Below are 24,405 nucleotides of genomic sequence, written 5' to 3' on the forward strand. Positions count from 1 at the left end.
CTCTTTGATACCATAACGAAAACATTATACAAAGTAACGAGTGACGGTCTCTTATTATAACTATCTTCTTTGGCACGGGTGGCCTGTTTTCGATAGTTTGCAACGAAAATAATTAAGCGACAGCGCGTTTATTTTATTTAATTGCGAAGGCTACACTCACTGCATAGCAACTGTATTATGCTCATTAAACACCTCCGATTTCATCTGACGTTCAGTTGTCAAGCGTACTGGATATTTTAACCGAATCGTGGAATCAATATATTAATTTAAAAAGTTATAAATACTTGCAATTAATCAATGGCAGAAATGAAGGGAACTTACAGTAGCGAAGAGGATAATGATGACAGCAGTGATGAAGAGTTAAATAACGTACAGATGTTACAGTCTACGTCTACAGGCTATCAACATGCAGATTCACAACAACAATTTGCCTCACTTTCAGCCGACAGTGATGATAGCGATTTTTCTCCTGGGGCGAAAAGAGCAAAAATAGAGACTCCAACTGAAGGCATAGCCAATGAAGAAAGCGACATTTGTCCAGATGAAGACACTGCGGTACCCATAACAGATGGGAATAGCCGTGTTGTTGCTTCTCATTATAATGAATTAAAAGATGTGGGAAGAAAGGAAAGGCTCAAATCCCGTATTGTTTTTATGCGAAACTTCAACAACTGGGTGAAAAGCCAACTGATTGCAGAATATCTCGCACGCATTAAAGAACAACAACGTGTTGGCGATCCAGTACGTGTACTTGACTTATGTTGCGGAAAAGGAGGCGACCTACTTAAATGGGAGAAAGCTAATATTACGCATCTTATATGTACCGATATTGCAGAGGTTTCAGTGGATCAATGCAAAACGCGTTATGAGGAAATGCAGACACGTGCGAATCAAACTAAATTTGCTAATAAATTTACAGCAGAATTTTTCGCCTGCGATGCCACTTTGGTACGCCTACGAGAAAGTTATAAGGATAAATCTTTGAAGTTAAATTTGGTGTCATGTCAATTTGCTTTCCATTACTCTTTCGAGTCCCTCACCCAAGCAGAATGTATGGTACGCAATGCTGCCGAATGTCTACAACCTGGTGGTTATTTTATAGCAACCATTCCAGATGCAAATGAAATTATGCGACGTCTGCGTCAGTCATCAAATACAAAAAGTATTGGCAATGACCTCTACAAAATCGATTTTATATGTGACACAGATCCTCCACCGCTATTCGGTGCTAAATATCAATTTCATTTAGAAGGAGTAGTTGATTGTCCAGAATTTTTGGTACATTTTCCTACATTAATAAAACTCTGCCGTAAGCATGGTTTAAAATTAGAACGTAAATCTAGTTTTGCTGATTATTACAAAGAGTCGGTGGACAAAGGTACGTTTTGAATGATTAAGGATAAACTAATATTCACGAATATTTTAAAAGGTCGTTTGCTTTTACAACGTATGAATGGCTTGGAAACAATATACCCGAATCGGAGTGCAAACGATCCAGAATTTCAACATTTGCAAAGGTTTAACAAAGGTAGCCCATCAAAACCGGTAGGAACGCTTTCAAAGTCAGAATGGGAAGCTACAAGTAAGTTATCATAAAATCGTTTAGAGCTTAGAATTTACCAAGGCATGCATGCCTGCCGTTACTAAAATGCACAAACACTAGGGTTGGATGGGTAAAAAAAAAATTACCGGAGCGCATCGGTTTAAGCCTGCGAAGGACTGCCACATCCGGGCCAGATTCAAGGGGCGGTATAGCGCAACCCATTCAGGTTGCCGGCGCAATATATAGCTTCTCCAAACCCATTTGTCAACCTCACCTATCCGCGGCGAATCCTGTTTTAGGGGTTGAGAGGGAGGGATGGCCTGAAGGTTTCATGTGGTTTCATTCCCGAGATGGTTGAACTAGCACCTTAATGGTGCTGTGTTACCGGAGCGTACCGGATATGTATCCAACAAAGGACCATCACATCGGTAACACTCCCCAAAGCCTTCGGGGAGAAACCTTATCGCTACAACAACAACAACGACACATTATTGTGAGTCAATGGTGAAAAAATGGTATATAGGAGTGCCGAACAGATAGCAAAAAATTTTCAACAACTTAGCTGTACGGACGCAGTTGTACCATTGTCCTCTCTTTTCATCTATTTCTCCTTTGCTGCGGCAGTCTTGACTTCATGTATTATATAATGCAAAAGCGAACTAGACACATTCCTATGGGTTTGGCGAGTGATAGTCCTTTAACAGAAAAGCAGCCATTAGTCCTGCTAAGGGCGTCACAAGCGCCAGCGGGTGAAGGGGTTTAGAATTTTGCCACGGTAGGCATGTCTCTCATAAGAGGCGCCTAATGGCGTTTTCCTATCTGAAAATAATGCGCTAGGTGACCGAGAGCGCTAGACACGAATTCACATTTTTTTCCAAAAACGAAAACGCCATGAGATCCACAGACCCGGATAAAGGTCCACCAAAATGTTTACCGAGGGCGCAAATCAATCCCACGGAAGACCGTACATTTTCGTAACACTTGCTTAGCATTCGAGATTGTTTTTTGGTTTAAACAAATACTACTATAAAGAAACTATAAATTATTTGGATAGACATAGGCTGTTTAATAAAACTATTTAAATTTTACAGCACTTTACCTCGTATGCGCCTTCCGTAAATGCAAGAATACATGGGATAATGAGGGCAAACCAGTTTTCCAATTCGATTAATACGTCAATGGAATATAGAGACTAATTTCACAAGTATTTCGATAGGTGCTTTAATTATTAAACGAATAAAGCGTATTTTATACATGTTAAATTAATTGCTTTTTATTTTATTAAATTATTACAATCAATTCATCTTAATGCCTTATTATATAAAGTTAAAATGACTTAACTTCTAAAAATGTTTATGCAGTTCAAAGTGTATCATTCGCCAAGCGTAAACCAATTTTCTTTTTATAAAATGGGTTAATTGGGCTAGGCATGGAGTTAGGTTTTAATAATCCCTTTCCAGGTTTTTTATCTGCATCATATGGTACATTAGGGGAACTTTTTATTTGTCTTATATACTCGCTGGGATTTTGCGAGGTATTCCGTTTTAGTGCGATTTTTACCCGTTTTGCGCTACCAGTATTTGGTGTAGACGAAAAGCTTTGTGCCTTCTTCACGCTGATCGGCGTTGTAGCATTGCCCACCATGGGATTGCGTACAAGGCTAGTGTTGGCATTTCTCAGCTGAATTTTACGAGATGGTATGAAATATTCTATTTCACCTTCAGCCAATGGTGTTTCCCACGACAATTTGGCCTTATTTCCTTGTTTGTCTAGAGATTTCTTGGTTTCGATATCCTCTGGTTTATTGTTTAAATTTAGCTCAGACTTTTCTGATGGGTTTGTACGTTCAGCCTTATTTGATTTTATTTTTTTCGCTATCTTTTCCTCCGCCTCCTTTGTGGTTTCAGTTGCAGTTTTACCTTCAAAATCAGGTTTCCCCTTCTTTTGTTTATGCTCTTTCTCGTTTCTATTAACCGGCGCTACTTTTTCCTCTAATTTTTTTGATATATCAAGTTTGGTTTTTTGCTTTTGCTTTTTCTTAGGAAAGACATCTGTGTCTATTTCTTCTTCAACCCAAGCATTCATTACTGCAGTGGCTTTTCTTTTGCGTTCCTGCAAATATTGTTTAGGCAGTGCTTTCAAAATAGTTTGATCAAAATTAGATTCATCCACCTCAGTAAAGTTGATTGATTTGAGAAATTTTCGGCGTTTTCTCTTATTCAGTTGCTTTAACTTACGTCCTACGGCAAATAGCTCGTTTTCGACATTTTCGAGTTGCTCAATTTTTTCTTTCATAAGTGGTTTATCTGTTTTTGCCTGGAAACGAGGCATACGTTTCACACCCAAAGGGAACTCACCTTGTTGATAGATTTTGAATATATTTAATTGTTTTCGTAAACTTTTTCTAACTTTTGTGGTAAGCTCATCATTTTTGTAAAGTAGCCTTTCCAATTCATCAATAACATGTTTGGCATCTAATGGCAACTCTGGCATAAGTACATCAACATCTCCAGCACGCGGATCCAAATGCTTCTCTTTGTTTTGAATCTTCCCCATACGTTCAGTTTCACCATCCGTTTCTGCTTCATCTTCGTTGCCATCATCCTCAACACGTTCTAGATCTTGTATCGAAGTTGTAGGGAACCCCATTTCTTTCCATGCGTTAAATTTTTCCGTATATTCACGGCCTAAAGTACTTTGAAACAGCAAATGTTGCAACACTCGTATTCGACAGTGTGATATTAGTTTCGGGTCACGTCCCATAGCTAAATATGTGACAAAGGGCCGCACAAATTCACCAACTAGTTCAGCGCTTATTTCCCCTTCAGTTACTTTAGCTAATTCTTCAAAGAAAATATCCAGATAATGCATTGTTAAGCCAATGGCAGGACTTTGATTAGCTAAAACTGTTAACTTCATGTTTTCGTTAAAAAGTTGTACATCTTCCTTTTTCCAATCATTACGTTTTAGCACACGAAACATATGTCGCAACATTCGACGCACAAGCATCATAAATTTATCCATACGCCATTGATCGATACCAAACCATTCGTTGCACATTGTTTGCATGAACGCTCCAAAGAATTTTACACTATTTGATACATCGCCCTCGAAACATTCAATTAATTTTCCCAGCTGTTCTGCTAAATCTTCCTGAACTAATGGCTTATCGGACAGCCACATATTATAGTAGAGCCCTTTCCAAATGCGTAGAAAGCCTTCCTCTGTAATGGGGAATGTGCTGCGCGCACGTAATTGCATCCACTTTCGAAGTTTACGTATTTGTTTATTACGTTTGTTGATATCATTGCATGCCAGTGAACGTACCATTTGAACCTCCTGTGCGATGATACGTATCTCCTTGGGTACCACTTCGCCTTCAGCCTTTTCATTTGTAGTTTTCTTTTCGTTAACTGCAAACTTTCTTGTAGGTTTTTGGAATTTGAAAGTCTTTTTAAACCTTTTTGTTTTCATTATTACCATTTTTTTCTAAATGAAATTAATTTTTTGCAATGTTGTTTGGAATTGTGCGCTGTCACCACGTGCTACAGTCATTTCTCGTAATGATGGACTTCTTTGAATGTCAAAATGAAAAAAGTCAGGTATGTTGAAGCACAGTGCCGTATTTGCATAAAACGCATTGGCCCTTTGCCAGCGCCTTCACTCACATTCTCAACCTTTTGTTTCGCTTTATGCCAAAAATTTATGATAGTGCTGTACAAAGAGATCTTCACCGCATTGGATTGTGGGCTGTTGCCATTATTAAATTTTATAATCAATATTAGTTACAAGACAAGATTTTACTCAGCCATTTGCATTGGTCGATTTCGTTTGAAAATTATTTGAGAAAATGAAATGTTACTAATAAGGAAATGAAATATATAAATTCAATATTGAATTAAAAAAATGAAAAATCAGTGCATAAAACTGTCCAACAACATAATTTTATGAAAAAACTGCATTATACCAATCAGAAGCGCAATTAATTTCTTTCGCAAAAGTCGCTGGAACTGAAAATAACTGTTTTCAATCAGTGTTAACCAACACAGCGTTGCGCAAACTGAGTTTATTCGAAAGTGTTGGCAACTTTGTTGCATATAATAATTCTGCGCCCGTTTACACCATTCAATTTTCAAAAATTTATCAAACTGAACAGCTTTTTATACTACGCAAAATATATGCGCCGCCCCTTGTCACACAGACCGCGCATAGAATCGATGTTGGGTAACGAAAAATGTGAACAAGGACAAAGGGAAATGCCGAATAAGCATTTACACCTCTTTTATCTATTTAGGCCCGGTCAGTGCGAGTTTAAAGTGTTGTTAAAGTTGACTAGATTTTAACCCTGCCACTTTGGTCGCTTAAGCTGTAATGAGCAGCAAACTTTTATGTTATCGAACAAAGTGGCAAGGTTAAACTCTTAGATTGAACTGGCTGATCCATGAGGACCTCACATAAACTGGATGAGTCCGTCCTAAACTGTAGTAAAAAATTGCACTGAAAAACCGTATATTAAAATATTAAATTTTGAACGAATTCAATTAAATTTGATCTGAACTACGAAATAAATTTTTGCGTATTAAGCCCAAAACATAGTGGCAGAATTACTGCGTAGCAGGATTTTAAGCATGCCGCTGCATGCTAAACAACGCGTTGCATAACCTGTACAAACGAACTTTCCTGCTTAAATAAGCGCCAAATAAATATTTTCCCATCATTTCAGCATAATAGATCCGACACATAAGCAGTTTTGCGCGAACTGTTCGTGCGTGTATGGCGAAATAGCTCATAATCGTAGTAATTTCTGAACGGAACAGACGTGCGCGGAAAAGTAAAATGGACAATAAAAAATTTCTGAGTGAATTTATTGAAATGTATAAATCTTTGCCATCATTGTGGCAAGTAAAAAGCAAAGATTCTCTCTTTTTTTACGCTTAATTGCCACAGCGAGCAATATTGCTGCAGCACAATTGTTGTCCGTATTCATCGCTGTCTGAAAAGAACTAATTTTCGGCCAAAAGTTCGTATGGTGTATGGCCAAAGCTGCGAACAAGATTGCGGAATGTTCGCGGAAATGTTCGTGTCGTGTATTTGGCGCTTAAGGTTGGTCGAATCAGCTGTTATAAGGTTACCGATTCGGTTACCGATAAAGCACCAATGTCTGCAGCTTAAATTAAAACAAGAGGCGTTAGTCTGCTCTTCGTAGCCAATAAGGCTGATTACATTCACGACGGCGGTGTAGCCGCCACATCTGTCATATTATTTGTACACATGTTCTTATGAGTGTCGTTCTTTTCGGCGCGACGAAAGCCGTTGTAGCCAGATTAAACTACTTAAATTCTATTTTTGGGAAGCTACAGTGAGTGGTTTATTTTTGATTTTGTCAATAAATCTAAAATAGAAGTAAATTACAGATAATAAAAGCTAAAATCATTCTTTTGGGAGTTTTTTAAACCTAACTTTGTATTTGTATTTTATTATAAAATTTTTCCTAGCACAACAAATTGGCAAAATTATTTTATAGTGCTAGTCAGAACAGTAACAGAGAACAAAAGCGAAAATCCAAAAGTATTTCAATAACAGATAGCAATAGATAATTTTTAAACTAAGACATAATGGTTACATCATACATTTATAGAGCTTAGCCTAGGAACGCAGAACAGAAATAGGAATAAAGGAGACTACTGGTAGTACAGTAATAATTATTAGGTTCTGTCCTTAGAGAAAATAGGAGGTGGCAAGAAAGGCGGATAGAAAATCAGTAAAGAGAGTCAGTTATAAAACAAGATTAATTCTTTTTGAAATGCAGTGCATTACTTATTTGTCTTATTCTAGCTGGAAGGGAGTTCCAAAGACGGATCGAAGTAACGAAGAATTGTCGCTCAGAAATTAGCATACTGTGTGTAACATGTGCAAGAACCATTGTCCTCGTAGAATGAAGAAAGTGAAGCCTTCGATATAGGTTGTAAGGCTCCTTCATGTAGATTATCTTATGTAAGGTAATAAGTGTTCTAACCTTTAATAGGTTGTCAAGCAACTTTTCAGAATAACAGGAAACGTGATCAAGTCTATTCAGCCCGTAAACGTATCTAGCAATTTTATTGCACGCAACATTAAGCTTCTTTTTATACACAGTGTCACAGTTGTAAAAAATCTCACAGCCGTAGAGGAGCGTAGGTTTTAAGTACGCTTTAAATAAAAGTAGTCGAATATGTAGCGGAGCTAATATTTTTTTCTAATTGTTTTGCCACTGTGTAATTGTGGTTGTGGTCTGCAGACGCCGTGTTGAATGCAATCAGTCCTAATTACTCGACGTTTTCTATGAGGTGATCGCTGGTTTTTTTTAGGCGAGTTGTGCATAAAATACCTTCTATACATTTTCGTGGCGTTTATATCTTTATTTTAACGATTGTATTTCATTAATTAATTAATTCTCTCTCCAGAAATTAGAATTGCACAAGGTGACTACACCGCCTGAATAAATGGGAGGCAATCCAAAAAACTTCATCATAGAAAACATTTGGCATACAAATTTGGTTTTTCAGTGAGTTCCTCGCCACTCGTAGCAAACCACTATCTTTTATTTCAATCTGTCCTCTTTGTATGTATATGTAGTTGCACTTGTGTCTATAAAAGAAGAGTGTAGCACCGGAAAAAGGAAATTTAAGTTAAAGCTAAGGCCATACTGAGCTGCACTACACTGCGCTGCAAAATATTCTTCGCATGTATTCTAAAGGCGTTGCCACAATGATATTTTTCATATAGATGCGTTTAACACAAGCTTATGCATTCCAATAACATCGCCACAATCAACCAAGATGTTGCGTTTGTAAATATGAAGGAACTTCAGACGTGGCAATTGAAGTTTATTACGCCTTGCCCATTCACATACAAAATTTCGCGAAGCACTGGTATAAACATTATCCCCATACAACAAAGATACTTGCTAACTTATTTTGTGTCGTATTCATTTGTTATATTACAGTTTTTACCTGCGAAAAATGTTAGAAAATTTACCAACCAGTGGGAAAAATAATTGCACTTGCAAAGTGTGTCAACACCCTTAACCAAAACAAATGTCACATTCTTCTTCTTATGCTTTGCTTGTAACAAAATTTGGGAGATGGCTACTTTTCAATATCAGATGGCGCCAGTGTCGCTCATTCTACCGTTCTCCATAAAAATGCGTGCAATCTACTCGTAATGCATATGCTTGTGTAATACTATTTTCACACAGACGGCTTATTGAATAATAAAGGCAATTTTCTACATTAAGACGCTTATTGAGCTCAATCTTCCCTACAAAATTCGAATCTATTATTATTTCATTAGTAGCTAATCGAATGCCTAATGAAGTCAAAAGCACAATGCAACTCTGTTGACAGCGTTCCGCTTTCGTTTCCGCTTCTTAGTTTTAGGTGTGTTCAGTGCTTAAAAATGTCATTTGTCAAAGCAAATGTCATTGTCTGCATGGCGGAACGATACAAGGTGGCCGCATCGAACAGCTGATTATAACCTTTTTTATTTGATTTGATACATCAACTATCGGCGCAGTTCGATTTTGACATTTGTTCATCGAATTTACAAGTACATGGAATTTTTTTTGTTTGTAGGTATGTCACCATGCTCCCACTTTGTATCGTTCCGCCATGATTGTCTGTCTCATCCTTCATACTAATCGAGCAGTTACTTCTGTGTGAAAGCAAAAAATTTACGATTTCATTAGCAGGTGAAATGAGATCATTAAGTTTCTGTGTGAAAACAGTATTAAACTCATCTATATGAAAAAGTGCTTATGTGTCGGGGCTTTTATGAAGCAATTCACACCTAGCGGTAGCAGCACTGCGCGGCGCGCCATGTTGATCAACACGAATCACACACAAAAGATTGTGCATTCAAGAGTTCAAAATTGCTTCGTTCTGCGCATCTACGTCACACTTGACTGCTTCAGCGAATGAAAAAAGAGAAAAATCAAGAGCTAAAGGAAAATGACGTAAAATTTGCCTATAAAAAACAGCTGAATTAATGTTTACATGCGCAATGCGCCACCTTCTATAATTCAGTCATGGTTGATCAAATATTCAAAAATTGAAGCGCAGCCTTATACTGTTTTCACACAAAAACTTTATGATCTCATTTCACCTTCTAATGAAATCGTAAATTTTTTGCTTTCACACAGAAGTAACTGCTCGATTAGTATAAAGGATGAAATGTCAAGCGAATAAAATGACAATGCTATATGACAGACAATCATGGCGGAACGATACAAGGTGGCAGCATGGTGACATACCTACAAAAAAAATTCCATGTACTTGTAAATTCGATGGACAAATGTCAAAATCGTACTGCGTCGGTAGTTGATGCATCAAATCAAATAAAAAAGGTTACAATCAGCTGTTCGATGAGGCCACCTTGTATCGTTCCGCCATGCAGACTATGATATTTACTTTGACAAATGACATTTTTAATCACTGAACACACCAAAAACTAAGAAGCGGAACAGAGTTGCATTGTGCTTTTGACTTCATTAGGCATTCGATCAGCTACTAATGAAATTATTATAGATTCGAATTTTGTAGGGAAGATTGAGCTCAATAAGCGTCTTAATGTAGAAAACTGCCTTTATTATTCAATAAGCCGTCTGTGTGAAAATAGTATTAGCCTTAGCTTTATGCTGCAGACATTGGTGCTTTATTGGTAACCGTATCGGTAACCTTATAACAGCTGATTCGACCAACCTTATGTGAATCAATACAATCGATTATTGGTGCCACCAAGGTCGTAACCATATCGTAGCCAACCAATTGGTTTTTAGCGGTTTATCGTCGTAACGATAAAGCTGGAGACATTGGTGCTTTATCGGTAACCGTATCGGTAACCTTTTAACAGCTGATTCGACCAACCTTATGAGAATCAATGCAATCAATTATTGGCTAAGGTCGTAACCGTATCGTAGCCAACCAATTCGGTTTTGGTTTACCGTCGTAACGATAAACAGCTGATTACGTTAGGGATACGGATACAGCGATACGACATACGGCACCAATGACTCCGGCTTAAACAGCTGATTACGTTAGGGATACGACTGCAGCGATACGACAAACGCCACCATTGACTGCAGCTTTATCCTCTTTGGTCACTTCTGTTTCAATAGGATGGCAGCATTGAATGCCTAATTAAACACGGCTATAAATATGTTAACTGAACAAAGCTGTATTAGAAATTTTAAGCTTTTGACCGCGGAAATATTTTGGTTTGTTTAAAAGTTAAATTGGTGAAATATTTTTAATATAAACTGTAATTATTTAAAAACTTTTAGAGGATTTTCCAAAATGAATGCCTACATAGAACAAGTCATGGAAAAGCTCACGGATATACAGCAGCAAACTCATTTTTGCATTAATAATTATGATTACTACCATAAAAATAACGAAATGGACCTTCTACGACAAAAGGAAAAGCAACTTCGTGTTAGCAGCAATTATCTTAAAGGATTTATGAATACTTTCGAGGATTGGCAAACTACTCTAATAGAAGCAAACAGTAAATGCGATGAAGTGGATGAGCTTCTGGCAAAATGCACATCTGTTGAAAGCCCCAAGCCAAAGAATGGTGAAACAGCGAGAAAGAAAATATTTTGATGGTAATTTAGTCTAGAATGTATGCATGTCTAGCCTGTAAAAGTTATTCATATTTTATCGAGCAGTATATCTCGTCACAAGAGGTTGGTTTATCCTTGATATTTTATCAAGTTAAATTAATTTCAGAGTAAATTCTCCTTCTCTTCGGTAGCTCAAAAGTTTTCCTATTCAAGACACAGTTGAGATCACTATTAAAAGTCTACATCTATTCAATTACGTACCGACTTTGTCTTCCTAAATTCTTGGTTATGGAGTTTTACCTCATCGACCAATTCTACAATTTGAAATAGTTGCCGTCGATTTAGTCGATGTTAGGAACAATGATATAAGGTAGGTATATGTATGTTTATTTTGGATTACAGCTCTAAAACATTGGGGAATCTTTTCGGTGTTAAAACAACAATATTAAGAGGCTCAGGGCCATTGGGCACATTGTACAGTCCTCCGTATGCTCTGCCCATCCAAAATAAAGGTGGTCACACAAATCGGTATAAACACCATGGACAGCCCGCTTAACATCGTGTATAAAGTTTTATCTAGAATATTACCTTGTGCTGGTAATATCACAAGAACCTACCAGAAAATCCAGCAGAGAACGAAATTTCTCAAGTTCTTGCTGAGTAGGGCTACGAAGAGTGCGTTTCAACTTTGCTTCATAGTAAAATTGAAAAAATGACTTGTCATGTGGGTATTACATGATTTTGACTTAAAAGGCTCTTGTCTTTATCTGAAGCTAGCTCGAATTTGTGCTCCAATGGTGGAACGATTTTTTGCCACCCGCAAACCGGGTTCGGTGTTGATCCATGTTCTGGTATTTTAGTCACCTCATACGACAGGCATACCTACCGCGGGTATATTCTGATCCCCTGACCCGCTGGGGTGAGGGATAGTACCTTGTTGTTGTTGTAGCGATAAGGACACTTCCCGAAGGAATGGTATAGAGGACAATACAAATGTGGATAAACGCTATAGTACGTACAAGGATTGGCGAAACATGATGTGAGTTGGAACAGTGCAGATTTGGACTGCAAGGGGATGTAGGCAGGGGGCGTTGCTTCACCCCTGCTGTGGAGGAGGTAGTAGATGAACTTCTACAGAGGCTCACAGAGAACGGAATCCGCTGTCAGGGGTACGGGGACGATATTGTCATAATTACTAGAGGCAAATTTGAAAACACCCTTTGTAAGATATTGCAAATGCCGTTGAAGTTACCAGAAGATGGTGAACGAAGGTAGAAAGTATCTACCCTAACAATACGGTTATCGTCCCCTTCACCAGATGAAGAATAATGGACGGTAAGAGGCAAATAGTAATGGATGGAGTATGATTGTGTAGATTGTAACCGAGGTGATATACTTGGGAGTCACATTCGATTCCAAGCTCTTGTGGAGAAAGCACGTTGACAACACCATATCAAAGGCGACGAGAGCAATCTTGGTACGCCGCTGCATTGCAGGATGTACACGATGATAGTAAGACCCATCATATTGTATAGAGCGGTAAAGCACCAAGAGCAACTTTGGTTATTGTACAGAAATCACTGATGGGATGCTTCCTACACTCTGGCTTACACAATATTTTACTCCGTTACATATTCGTCTACTAATAGCAAAAGCGTACTTAATACCTACGCTCCTTTATGGTTGTGAGGTTTACTCCAATTGTGACTATGTATGTAATAGGAAACTTAATGTTGTGTATAACAACATTGCTAGATACGTCTATGGGTTGAAAAGACTTGACCACGTCTCTCATCATGCTTACAGGTTGCTAAACATTTCTTTCGATAACCTTATTAAACTTAAAACGCTCACTACGCTACATAAATTAATATATATGAAGGAACCTGACTATCTGTATCGGAGGCTAAATTTTCTCCAGTCGTCTAGATCTGTTCTCCTTACCCGCTTCAGACATCGTATGCTAATATCTGATCGCCAGTTCTTCATTACTTCCATACGTCTTTGGAACTCGCTCCCTTCTAGACTTAGGCTTATAAGCAATGCCAAAGCGGGGACCTACGGCTCGAGAAATAAGACATCCATAACAATCGGACATAATCCCAGCATTTTTTTTTTGAAAAGAAAGCAAGTTTGCAACTAGCCTATTATTGAAAAGCAATAAAGAATTAACAAGTTTCTATAATAACCTAGACAATTAAAATACAGATTTCTTCTAAGCAAATGTACTCTATCATTCGTTTATTTATTTATTTACTATTTATTAAAATTATTATTTATTGTAACCTTTTCTTAGCCATAGTCATTAGCTTTAAGTTTCAAGTTTAGATTGTTCCTATTTTATGCCTTTTACCGACTAGCACTGTAAAATAATTTTTGCCAAATTGTTGTGCTGGGATGAATCGCCTAATAAATACAAATACAAATAGCTTCAACACCGGGCGTGTGAAGCGCTCCACCAGCAACTCTCATATGATACACTGGTGGCTCGAAGGCAATACAGAAGAGCGGGGTCCTACGGCTCGAGAAATAAGACATCCATAACAATCGGACATAATCCCAGCATTTTTTTTTCGAAAAGAAAGCAAGTTGGCAACTAGCCTATTATTGAAAAGCAATAAAGAATTAACAAGTTTCTATAATAACCTAGACAATTAAAATACAGATTTCTTCTAAGCAAATGTACTCTATCATTCGTTTATTTATTTATTTACTATTTATTAAAATTATTATTTATTGTAACCTTTTCTTAGCCATAGTCATTAGCTTTAAGTTTCAAGTTTAGATTGTTCCTATTTTATGCCTTTTACCGACTAGCACTGTAAAATAATTTTTGCCAAATTGTTGTGGTGGGATGAATCGCCTAATAAATACAAATACAAATACAAATAGCTTCAACACCGGGCGTGTGAAGCGCTCCACCAGCAACTCTCATATGATACACTGGTGGCTCGAAGGCAATACAGAAGAGCGGGGACCTACGGCTCGAGAAATAAGACATCCATAACAATCGGACATAATCCCAGCATTTTTTTTTCGAAAAGAAAGCAAGTTTGCAACTAGCCTATCATCAGCATGGCTTTAGCACAACCACCGCGCTAAATGCCATTAGCACCCAGATTAATTGCGGCTAAAATCAAAACCCCCACCATAGTACTCGTTGCGCTAGACCTGTCAAAAGCTTTTGATACGGTCAACCATGGCACCTTACTGCAAGACCTGGAAGGGTCTACCCCTCCCCCAAGTCTTGAAAGGAGGGCCGCAAATTACACAGCCCCACAGAAAAAAAAAGTGGGATGTACAACGGAGGAGACAGGTCAATTCTTATGGATTTTTGGTCGCTGAACACGAATCCGTTTTCAGAATTCAAGTTAGTTCTTGTTAAAAAAAAAAAAACCCGTTTTTCGTATCAAAAACTAGAAAAACGGGAGTTTTTGAGGTTAGAAAAGAAAAAAGAGCTAACTTTTGAATTGTGACAACGGATTCGTGTCTACCGACCAAAAATCCATAAGAATTGACCTGTCTCCTCCGTTGAAAAAAAAGTGAGATGTTTAACGGAGGAGACAGGTCAATTGTTATGGATTTTTGGTCACTGAACCCGAATCCGTTGTCAGAATTCAAGAGTTAGCTGTTATCCTCTAACCGGAGCCCAAGGAAACTTGCAGTTTCAACTGGGGTGGACTATAGTGAGAGGGGTGGTAGATGCGTTGGTTCCACATTGCATTTGAAGAGATGGTTTGTGTCATTTGGGGACACATTGCAAGCAGGACATATTTGTATGTGGGGGTTGATTCTGGCGATCTTTTCTGTGGACGTTACACCCAGAGCAGATCTGCAAAGTAGATCTCACAGTGAGTTTAGTCTCTTGGATCGCAGAAATGCGGATGTTGAGCCGCTTCATTAAATCGACTATCTCTGTGATCTTCCCAGTTAACCCATTACAGTTTAACTGCAGCATTCTGAAGTGCAACAGGGAAGACGTCGTCATTCTGGTGGTAAGTGACGGGTGAGTGGAGGGAGGCTAGGGGCAAGTGCTGTTGTGGCCATAGGATTGGGCGTTCTTGGGCAAGCATTGTCGTACCCAGTGTAGTTGAGCAGGCAGGAACTGCATTGGACAGATGTCGCAAGCATATATATTCTGTGCTGGCAAAGGGTGCACAAGGTGGTAGGGACTAAGAGTTTGTTTCCATGACTTACTCGTGTGCTAGTGCGTGATGGGGTTGAAGAAGATGGAGGCAGGGGCTGATGCTCGGCATTGCTACCTATTCTGCTATTTGTAAGAATTGCGGGGACGACGGGTTTTGGGGTCTAGCCCAGAACATCACGTACGGTGCAACCATCCTTTACACGTGATACACTGACAAGAGTTTTACCGTCCTAAAAAGATTATTTTCCGGCACACGCAGGAAAACCATTTTAGGTACAGGCCCCGGATAGGGTTCGATACCTTCCCGGAGGAGGAGAATATGGCGCAGTCCCGCTGGGAGGATGACAATTTGTGGCAGGGACGCAACGAATTAAAGAGGGTTACACTGACCGCCCTTGGTCGGGAAAAATCCCAAGTCGCTCCAGTACATGTTGTTGTTGTTGTAGCAGTGCTTCGCCCCATCCAATAGGTACGACCGATCACAAATTATTATTAATATCCTCTAACGGGAGTCCGAGGAAACTTGCTGTTTCAGCAGGGGTCGCCCATAATGAAGGGGTGTTGGAGGAGTTGGTTCCACATTACAATTAAAGAGATGGTTGGTGTCGGTGGGGACACATTGCAAGCAGGGCATACATTTTGTATGTCGGGGGTTGATTCTGGATAGGTAAGAGTTTAACCTGTTACAGTGTCCAGACCGAAATTGAGCTAGAGTGATTCGCGTTTCCCTGGGGAGTGTGCGTTCCTCTTCCGCAAGTTTTGGGTACTGTTCTTTGAGTACTGGATTCACCCGGCTGCCTTGGGAAGCGAATTAGATCATCAATAGTCCTTAAGTGTGTGGAGAGATTGAATCGTTTAGGGGTGATAACACCAATAGTTTGCCCTGGGTACCGGGCGTGGAAAAGGGCACAAATGGCATGTACGTGAACCTGTCTGTATAAATAGGATCGTAAGGAGAAAAAATGGGATTTAGAGTGATAAGTACGTGCGTATAAATCACATTCGAATGTAGAAAACCCAAGCAAGACAACGTCTACGGGGTTATCTAGTACTGTCTAACAATAAAAGTATGCTACTCAGGTGGGCGCCACTGTATATGGCATTTAAGATCGCTGTTTGCTTATTTTCCATCCAACAAGAAGTGAGCTCTCTTCGCAGCAGTCATTCAATAAAACCGGCATATTCATCCCACTATAGGCCGCCCACTATAATCCGCTTTTTGTCACGGCGATTTTTTTTTTTTTTTGTTTCCTAGAATTACATTGTATATAAGTTTTAGGTACATATGTATGTACATGTTTTTGTATTCAGCCAAGCCTTCTTTAGGTTAACCTATACATATATGTACATATATATTTTAATGTATTATATATGTATGTGTGTACTATATGACCTCTTTTTGTGCTATACAACATACCATTTTCATATTAGCCTGGATAGGTTTCATACCATGCCATCAAGTGTGGGCGTTGAATCAGGCGATGAAGGAGAGCGTAAGTAAAAGCCGAAAACGCAAAAATAAAGAGACATAAATATTGGTACGAGCAGAAGTGATTTCTGTGTACATATAGTCAAAAAGGACAACTCAAGGGCATTTTTGTATGTGTTTATTACGATAGCCGGTAATGAATGTACATTAAAGTGACGTTGTGTTATACGAGCCGTAAAAATGTATTTTACTCATTACCAGTTATCGGCTGATGTAATTTGCTTGGCATGTCGAAAGTTATTTAATAAAATATTTTAAAATCTACGTGAAAATCTTGATTTGGAAACAAGGGTAGTAGATTTGGGAGCCAGCCCTGAATTCCAATCTTCGCTAACGCTAAAGCTCGTATCTCCAAAAATATCCATAACAGTATCAAGTGCGCAGAAAAGCATGCAACATTAAGGCCCGTTTTTTCAGTACAAGTTCAACTCAGTTTGTCAGTTAAACTACGCTTAAACTTATTCTGCAGTTTTCCACTCTACTTTAACTAAAGTTTAAGCTGAGCTTAAGCTGCCGATCTGGCAGGACTAAACTTAGTTAACCAATCAGTTATTTGCGTTCGTTCGAAATGGCATCGAATATACCCAACAAGCATTTGGGCTTGAGTACTATTAGTGCTCATGTCAGTGGCTCAACTCGAGAATCATAGCGTATTCAGTAAAAGAGGGAATTTCTTAAAAACAAAAAATGCTATACTTAAGTTGAAAAAATTTAACTAACAACTAGTAGTTCTCTAACTGGAGTCAAATGTAAAATTCCATACTACAGTATTTTCAACTCCACCTCAACTCGATATCCAGTGTATATCAACTGGAGAAATGTGTTGAATATTCATTCCAGAACTGTACATTTCTCAAAATCTCTCGACAGTTGGATAATAATTGGAAAATATTAATGACATTGGAGATCAACTCACAAACTCTTAATTTTATAAAATTTCTCAAATATTGGTAGTGATTGGAGAATGAAGTTGGATATCAACTCGAGAACTATATGGTTTTAAAATAATTAAATAATGATGTTAGATATTACCTCCGGAATTAGATATATACGAGCCTGACCCCCGCGCATCTTGCGCAACCAATATAAAAGTCTCTTATCAAATATAAACAGAAATCAGCGTACAATAGCAGCTGCCGGTAATGCAGTGCAAATATTCACAATAGTGCCATAGTACAAATAGATTTCTTTGTGTGCTCACAATCGTTTGTTTTTAACAAATCTAATCTAATATATGTATATTATAAATGGCAAAGTTTGGATGTTTAGATGTTTGGATGGAGGATCTACTGGCTATATTTTTTTGAAAAGGGGGAGGTCCCCGCCCCCTAGGAACAGTTATAATTTAATTATTGTATTTTTTCGTCTTTGTGACTGAATCACTCCAAAACGGCTATACGGATTTTGATGAAATTTGGGACACAGACAATAGTCTACTTGCGAAATTTTTTTCGAGCATGGAAAGGGGGTTGGGGATCCCACGACCCCTTCGAACAATTTTTAATAATTTTTACACATTATAATTTTATCTTTACTGACCTTCACCAATATTACAACATAATAGGTCAAATAAGTCGAGGGCTTACAAAATGAGCAGTGACTCCCTCCGCCCCCTCCCCCCTTCTCCACACCTCTGGTGTAAAATCTATAAATTGTTATAACTCAATATAAATTTTCTCCAAAATCAATAGTTTTTGGTATCTGGCACATACAGATCGAGATCTAAACAATTTTGGAAAAACGATCAGTGGTCCTCTCCTTCTCCTCCCGCCATCCGCCCTCCTTCAATTATTTTTATTAGCACGCTTTTATTAGCTTTACCTGTATGTTTCTATGTAACTCTTCATTCGCTCCAACGCGCCTTCTGCCTTATTAACATGTTAGGGTCATATCGAAACCCTTCCGGGATCGTTTCTGGATGGTTTTCGGGATCTGTCCGGGATACCGCCGGGGTCATTTCGGGACTTTTTCCGGACTATTTCGGGATCGTTTTGGGACCCTTCCGGGATCATTTCTCTATAGTTTTCGGGATCCGTCCGGGATCCCGTCGGGTTATTTTGGGACATTTTCGGGACTTCCGGGATAATTACGGGACCAATTCGCGATCATTTGGGGACCCTTCGGCATCATTTCTGGATGGGTTTCGAGATCCGTCCGGCATCCCGTCGGTGTATTTTCGGGATCATTTGCGTACCTTTGAGAGATAAATTCTTGATGGTTTCCGGGATCACTACGGGACCTTTCGGGGTCATTTTGGGTCCCTTCCGTAATCATTTCTGGATGGTTCTCGGGGTCCGTCCGGGATCCCGCCAGGGTCATTTCGGGACTATTAGGGGATCATTTGAGGACCTTTCCGGCATCATTTCTGAATTGTTTTCGGGATCCGTCCGAGATCGCGACGGGGTCATTTCGGGATCATTTGGGGTACTTAGCGGCATCATTTCTGGATGGTTTTCGGTATCCGTCCGGGATCCCGTCAGGGTAATTTCGGGACTTTTTCGGGATCATTTGGGGTCCCTTCCGCCATCATTTCTGGATGGTTTTCGTGATCCGTCCGGGATCCCGTCGGGGTCATTTCGCGACTTTTTCGGGATCATGTGGGGTCCCTTTTGACATCATTTCTGGATGGTTTTCGGGATCCGTCCGGGATACCGTCGGGGTCATTTCGGAACTAATTCGGGATCATTTGGGGTACCTTCCGGCATCATTTCTAGATGGTTTTCGGGATCCGTCCGGAATCTCGTCGGGGTTATTTCGGGACTTTTTCTCGACAAACACGGGATCATTTGGGGACCCTTTCGGCATCATTTCTGGATGGTTTTCGGGATCCGTCCGGGATCCCGTTAGGGTTATTTCGGGACTATTAGGTGATCATTTGAGGATCTTTCCGGCATCATTTCTGGATGGTTATCGGTATCCGTTCGGGATCCCGTCGGGGTCATTTCGGGACTTTTTCGGGATCATTTGGGATCCCTTCCGGAATCGTATCTGGTTGGTTTTCGGGATTCGTCCGGGATCCCGTCGGGGTCATTTCACGACTTTTTCGGGATCATTTGGGGAACCTTCCGGCATCATTTCTAGATGGTTTTCTGGATCCGTCCGGGATCCCGTCGGGGTCATTTCGACACTATTTGGGGATCATTTGGGAACCTTTCTGGCATTATTTCTGGATAGTTTCCGGGATCCGTCGGGGATCCCTTCAGGGTCATTTCGGGACTATTAAGGGATCGTTTGAGGACCTTTCCGGCATCATTTCTGGATAGTTTTCGGGATCAGTCCGGGATCCCGTCGGGGTCATTTCGGAACTTTTTCGGTTTCATTTGGGGTCCCTTCCGCCATCATTTATGTTTGGTTTTCGAGATTCTGTCGGGGTCATTTCGGAACTTTTTCGGGATTATTTGGGGTCCCTTCTGGCATCATTTCTGGATGATTTTCGGGATCCCGTCAGGGTCTTTTCAGGACTATTTCGGAATTATTTGGGTCCCTTCTGGCATCATTTCTGCATGGTTTTCGGGATCCGTAAGGGATCCCGTCGGTGTAATTTCGGGACTATTTCGGGATCATTTGGTGTACCTTCCGGCATCATTTCTAGATGGTTTCCGGGATCCGTCCTGAATCCCGTTGTGGTCATTTCGGCATCATTTCTGGATGGTTTTCGGGTTCCGTCCGGAATCCCGTCGGGGTCATTTCAAAGCTTTTTCGGAATCATTTTGGGTACCTTCCTTCATCATTTCGGGACTATTTCGGGATCATTTGTTGTACCTTCCGGCATCATTTCTAGATGGTTTCCGGGATCCGTCCGGAATCCCGTTGGGGTCATTTCGGGACTTTTTCCCAGCAGATACGGAATCATTTGGGACCCTTTCAGCATCATTTCTGGATTGTTTTCGGGATCCTTCCGGAATCTCGTCGGGGTCATTTCAGAACTTTTTCGGAATCATTTTGGGTACCTTCCTTCATCATTTCTAGATGATTTTGGGGATCCGTCCGAGATCCCGTCGGGGTCATTTCGGGACTTTTTCGGGATCATTTAAGCATGGTTTTCAGGATTCGTCCGGGATCCCGTCAAGGTAATTTGTGGACTTTTCCGAAACTATTTCGGGATCATTTTGGGCCAAGATCATTCCTGGATGGATTTCGGGATCTGTCCGGGATCCCGTCGGGGTCAGTTAGGTATCCGATTGAGATCCCGTCAGGGACATTTCGGGACTTCTTCGGGACTATTTCGGGATCATTTCTGGATGGTTTTCGGGATCCGTCCTGGTCATTTCGATACTTTTTCGGGGCTAATACGGGATCATTTGGGGACCCTTCTGGCATCACTTCTGGATGGATTTTGCGATCTGTACGGGAACCCATCAGGGTATTTTGGGGATCATTTGGGGACCCTTTAGGGGTCATTCCATGACTTTTTCTGTATTATCTCTGGATAAGTCTAGAATCGTGTCGTTGGCATTTCGGGTTTTTTGGGACTATTCCGGGAACTTTTGGAGACCCTTCCGGGGCATTTCTGGACGGTTTTCGGTATCCGTCCGCGATAGCGTTTGGGTCACTACGTGGCTTTTTCTGTATAATTTCTGGAGCATTTGGGGATCCTATCAGGTTATCAGCTCATTTAGTTCTTTTTTTACTCAATTACAAAAATAAAATGCATTAGACAGAAAAAATTTTTTAACTTGATAAGCAGGCTAACGTGAATAGCCCATATATTTCATTTTCTTCTTGCGGACGGGGCCGCGGGTATAGGCTAGTTATTTTAATAAAATATAGCTAAACAGAAGCAAACTTGACCAAAGCTCGCTAATAGCCCGAATCTCCATCTTTACAACCAAAACTTTATTATAGATTTGGATTCCAGATAAGAGCGAAAAGGGACCCGTACATAAAAACAGCAATTAGAAATAATATATATGATTTCGCTGGAAACAATTTTTTCCATGTTTGCTTGGTAACAAAATCCAGCTGCTGCCGTATCTAAAAATTATCTAGATAATAAAAAAATCAATGTTGCCGCACAAAATAGCCAACCCCAAAGGCGGCCTTAAACTGTGACTGAAAAACTGCTGAGTAGTTTAACTGGAGTTTAAATTTGACTAGAGTTTAAGCAAACTTAGTTTAAGCATAGCTTAACTAACTACTGAAAAACCGGGCCTAAGTACCATAGTCATAAGCAGGGACCGATTTTAATATTTATTTTCTTGTTTTGAGTCGAAAAAATCTCGGTCAAAAAATTGTCCTAGGAGGTAGTTCATGGGTACGCATAGCGTTTTTATGACGAATCATGCATCTTTTTTATTTTTCGGACTTTTTTTGCTATTAAGAATGGGTGAAGAAGAGTGTAAACCTAATAAGTACCACTTTTTTAAAAATAATTTTTTTTTTTAAATACGTAACAATGAACTTAGGCCCAGTTTTTTTTTAGTTGGTTAAGCTAAGCTTAATCAAATCAAATTTAAACTCTAGTTAAACTACTGAGCAGGGGCCGAATCGTAACATACGATCCGTGATCGAAGGCAGTTTTCAAAATCAAAATAGCTCCAAAATGGTGTATCGGATTAATCAAATATGTGAACTAGGGACATTGCGTACTCACTAGATCCGTAATATATTATTGTTTTTTTTTAAACGGTTTTATTTAGCTTGACTTGACAGGCTGCACGCCCGCCCGGCCAGCGCGAATTTTGTAATTAAAATTTAAGTAACTTCCCGATAAGCTACAAGCATGAAACTTGGAATATAGTTCAGAACCCGATGACAATGCAATAATAAGAAAAAATCGCCGCTAGGTGGCGCAAGAATCGTATTTGTGGTCCAATTTCGGTCATATTTGGAACACATAATACATACAAGAATAGAAAGTGACCTATGAAAAAAAATCGCCGCTAGGTGGCACAAGGATCGAGATATTCACAAAAATCGTATTTGTGGTCCGATTTGGCTCATATTTGGAAGTCATATTTGACATACAGAAATAGAAACCGCTTTAGTATAAAAAATTCACGCTAGGTGTCGGCGGCCACCGTGGTGTGATGGTTGCGTGCTCCGGCTACCACACCGTATGCCCTTGGTTCATACCCCGGGCAAAGCAACATCAAAATTTTTGAAATAAGATTTTTCAATTAGAAGAAAATTTTTCTAAGCGGGGTCGCCCCTCGGCAGTGTTTGGTAAGCGCTCCGAGTGTATTTCTGCCATGAAAAGCTCTCTGTGAAAACTCATCTGCCTTGCAGATGCCGTTCGGAGTCGGCATAAAACATGTAGGTCCGGTCCGGCCAATTTGTAGGGAAAATCAAGAGGAGCACGACGCAAATTGGAAGAGAAGTCCGGCCTTAGATCTCTTCGGAGGTTATCGCGCCTTACATTTATTTATTTTTTTAATTTTATTTTCAAGTTTTTAGTCTTTATTTAATTGTCCAATATTTCTCATTCTATTTAGTTCATTTAGTGGCTCATTATTAAAAGGACTCTTTCCTGACAATTTGTTACAATCTAAGTCCTCAATACATAATCCTTCCAAAGACTTTACTCGACTCTGCGCCATGTATGCTTGTCCCTCCTCCAACTCCAAAATATTTTGATGTCACTTCTACCGGACAGTATGTAATATTTGTTCCAAATATGAGCCAAATCGGACATCATAGGTCGCTTTCTGTTCATGTATGTATTATGTGTTCCAAATATGGACCAAATCGGGCCACAAATACGATTTTTTTTTTTGAATATCTCGATCTAGACGCCACCTACCAGCGATTATTTTCCATAGGTCGCTTTCTACTCTTGTATGTATTATGTGTTCCAATTATGAGCCAAATCAAACCACAAAAAGGATTTTTGTGAATATCTCGATCCTTGCGCCACATAGCGGCGATTTTTCATAGGTCGCTTTTTATTTTTGTATGAATTATGTGTTCCAAATATGAGTCAAATCGGACCACAAATACGATTTTTTTGAATATCTCGATCCTTGCGCCACCTAGCCGTGATGTTTTTTGTCATAGGTCGCTTCCTATTCTTGCATGTATTATGTGTTCCAAATATGGACCAAATCGGACCACAAATACAATTTTTTTTGAATATCTCGATCTTTGCGCCACCTAGCGGCGATTATTTTCCATAGGTCGCTTTCTATTCTTGTATGTATTATGTGTTCCAATTATGAGCCAAATCAAACCACAAAAAGGATTTTTGTGAATATCTCGATCCTTGCGCCACATAGCGGCGATTTTTCATAGGTCGCTTTTTATTTTTGTATGAATTATGTGTTTCAAATATGGACCAAATCGGCCACCTAGCGGCGATTTTTTCATAGGTCGCTTTCTATTCTTGTATGTATTATGTGTTACGAATATGATCCAACTCGGACCACAAATACGATTTTTGTGAATATCTCGATGCTGGCGCCACCTAGCGGCGATTTTTTTATAGGTCGCTTTTTATTCTTGTACGTATTATGTGTTCCAAATATTAGCCAAATCGGACCACAAATACGATTTTTGAATATCTCGATCCTTGTGCCTCCTAGCGGCAATTTTTTTTCATAGGTCGCTTTCTATTCTTGTATGTATTATGTTTTCCAAATATGAGCCAAATCGGACCGCAGATACGATTTTTGTGAATATCTCGATCC

The 24,405-nt window shown here is 39.5% G+C and overlaps 3 protein-coding genes across 6 annotated transcripts in view; 2 read left to right on the top strand and 1 right to left on the bottom strand.

The window, feature by feature from the left end:
- The first annotated feature begins 150 nt into the window (after positions 1 to 150).
- Rnmt (RNA guanine-7 methyltransferase) lies at positions 151 to 2,791 on the top strand. Its single transcript, XM_067784794.1, has 3 exons — positions 151 to 1,378; positions 1,430 to 1,582; positions 2,635 to 2,791. Exons 1-3 carry the CDS (start codon positions 298 to 300, stop codon positions 2,712 to 2,714), a joined length of 1,314 nt encoding a protein of 437 aa, XP_067640895.1. The 5' UTR covers positions 151 to 297; the 3' UTR covers positions 2,715 to 2,791.
- Positions 2,790 to 5,113, bottom strand: Nnp-1 (Ribosomal RNA processing protein 1 homolog Nnp-1). The gene has a single exon (XM_067784793.1). It carries the CDS (start codon positions 5,024 to 5,026, stop codon positions 2,906 to 2,908), a length of 2,121 nt encoding a protein of 706 aa, XP_067640894.1. The 5' UTR covers positions 5,027 to 5,113; the 3' UTR covers positions 2,790 to 2,905.
- Positions 5,114 to 10,631: 5,518 nt separating this feature from the next.
- Sas10 (UTP3 small subunit processome component Sas10) overlaps positions 10,632 to 24,405 on the top strand; it is a 202,693-nt gene continuing 188,919 nt past the window's right edge. For 2 of the 4 annotated variants that reach the window (XR_010953144.1, XR_010953142.1), the window contains exons 1-2: positions 10,632 to 11,267; positions 11,336 to 11,514. The gene's annotated coding sequence lies outside the window, so the exon portion shown is untranslated. Of the gene's footprint in view, positions 11,268 to 11,335; positions 11,515 to 12,950; positions 14,181 to 24,405 lie in introns of those variants that run through there. The other 2 variants (XR_010953143.1, XM_067784796.1) reach the window with 2 other exon arrangements.

This window comes from Eurosta solidaginis, chromosome 4 (genome assembly GCF_040869045.1).
Source record: "Eurosta solidaginis isolate ZX-2024a chromosome 4, ASM4086904v1, whole genome shotgun sequence".
Lineage (NCBI taxonomy): Eukaryota > Metazoa > Arthropoda > Insecta > Diptera > Tephritidae > Eurosta > Eurosta solidaginis.

Excerpts from the sequence above, each read along its gene's own strand:
- Rnmt (XM_067784794.1), top strand. The coding sequence starts at position 298 with ATGGCAGAAATGAAGGGAACTTACAGTAGCGAAGAGGATAATGATGAC. Across the intron at positions 1,379-1,429 it reads CAAAGAGTCGGTGGACAAAG|GTCGTTTGCTTTTACAACGT; the intron begins GTACGTTTTGAA and ends ATATTTTAAAAG. Across the intron at positions 1,583-2,634 it reads GTCAGAATGGGAAGCTACAA|CACTTTACCTCGTATGCGCC; the intron begins GTAAGTTATCAT and ends TAAATTTTACAG.
- Nnp-1 (XM_067784793.1), bottom strand. The coding sequence starts at position 5,026 with ATGGTAATAATGAAAACAAAAAGGTTTAAAAAGACTTTCAAATTCCAA.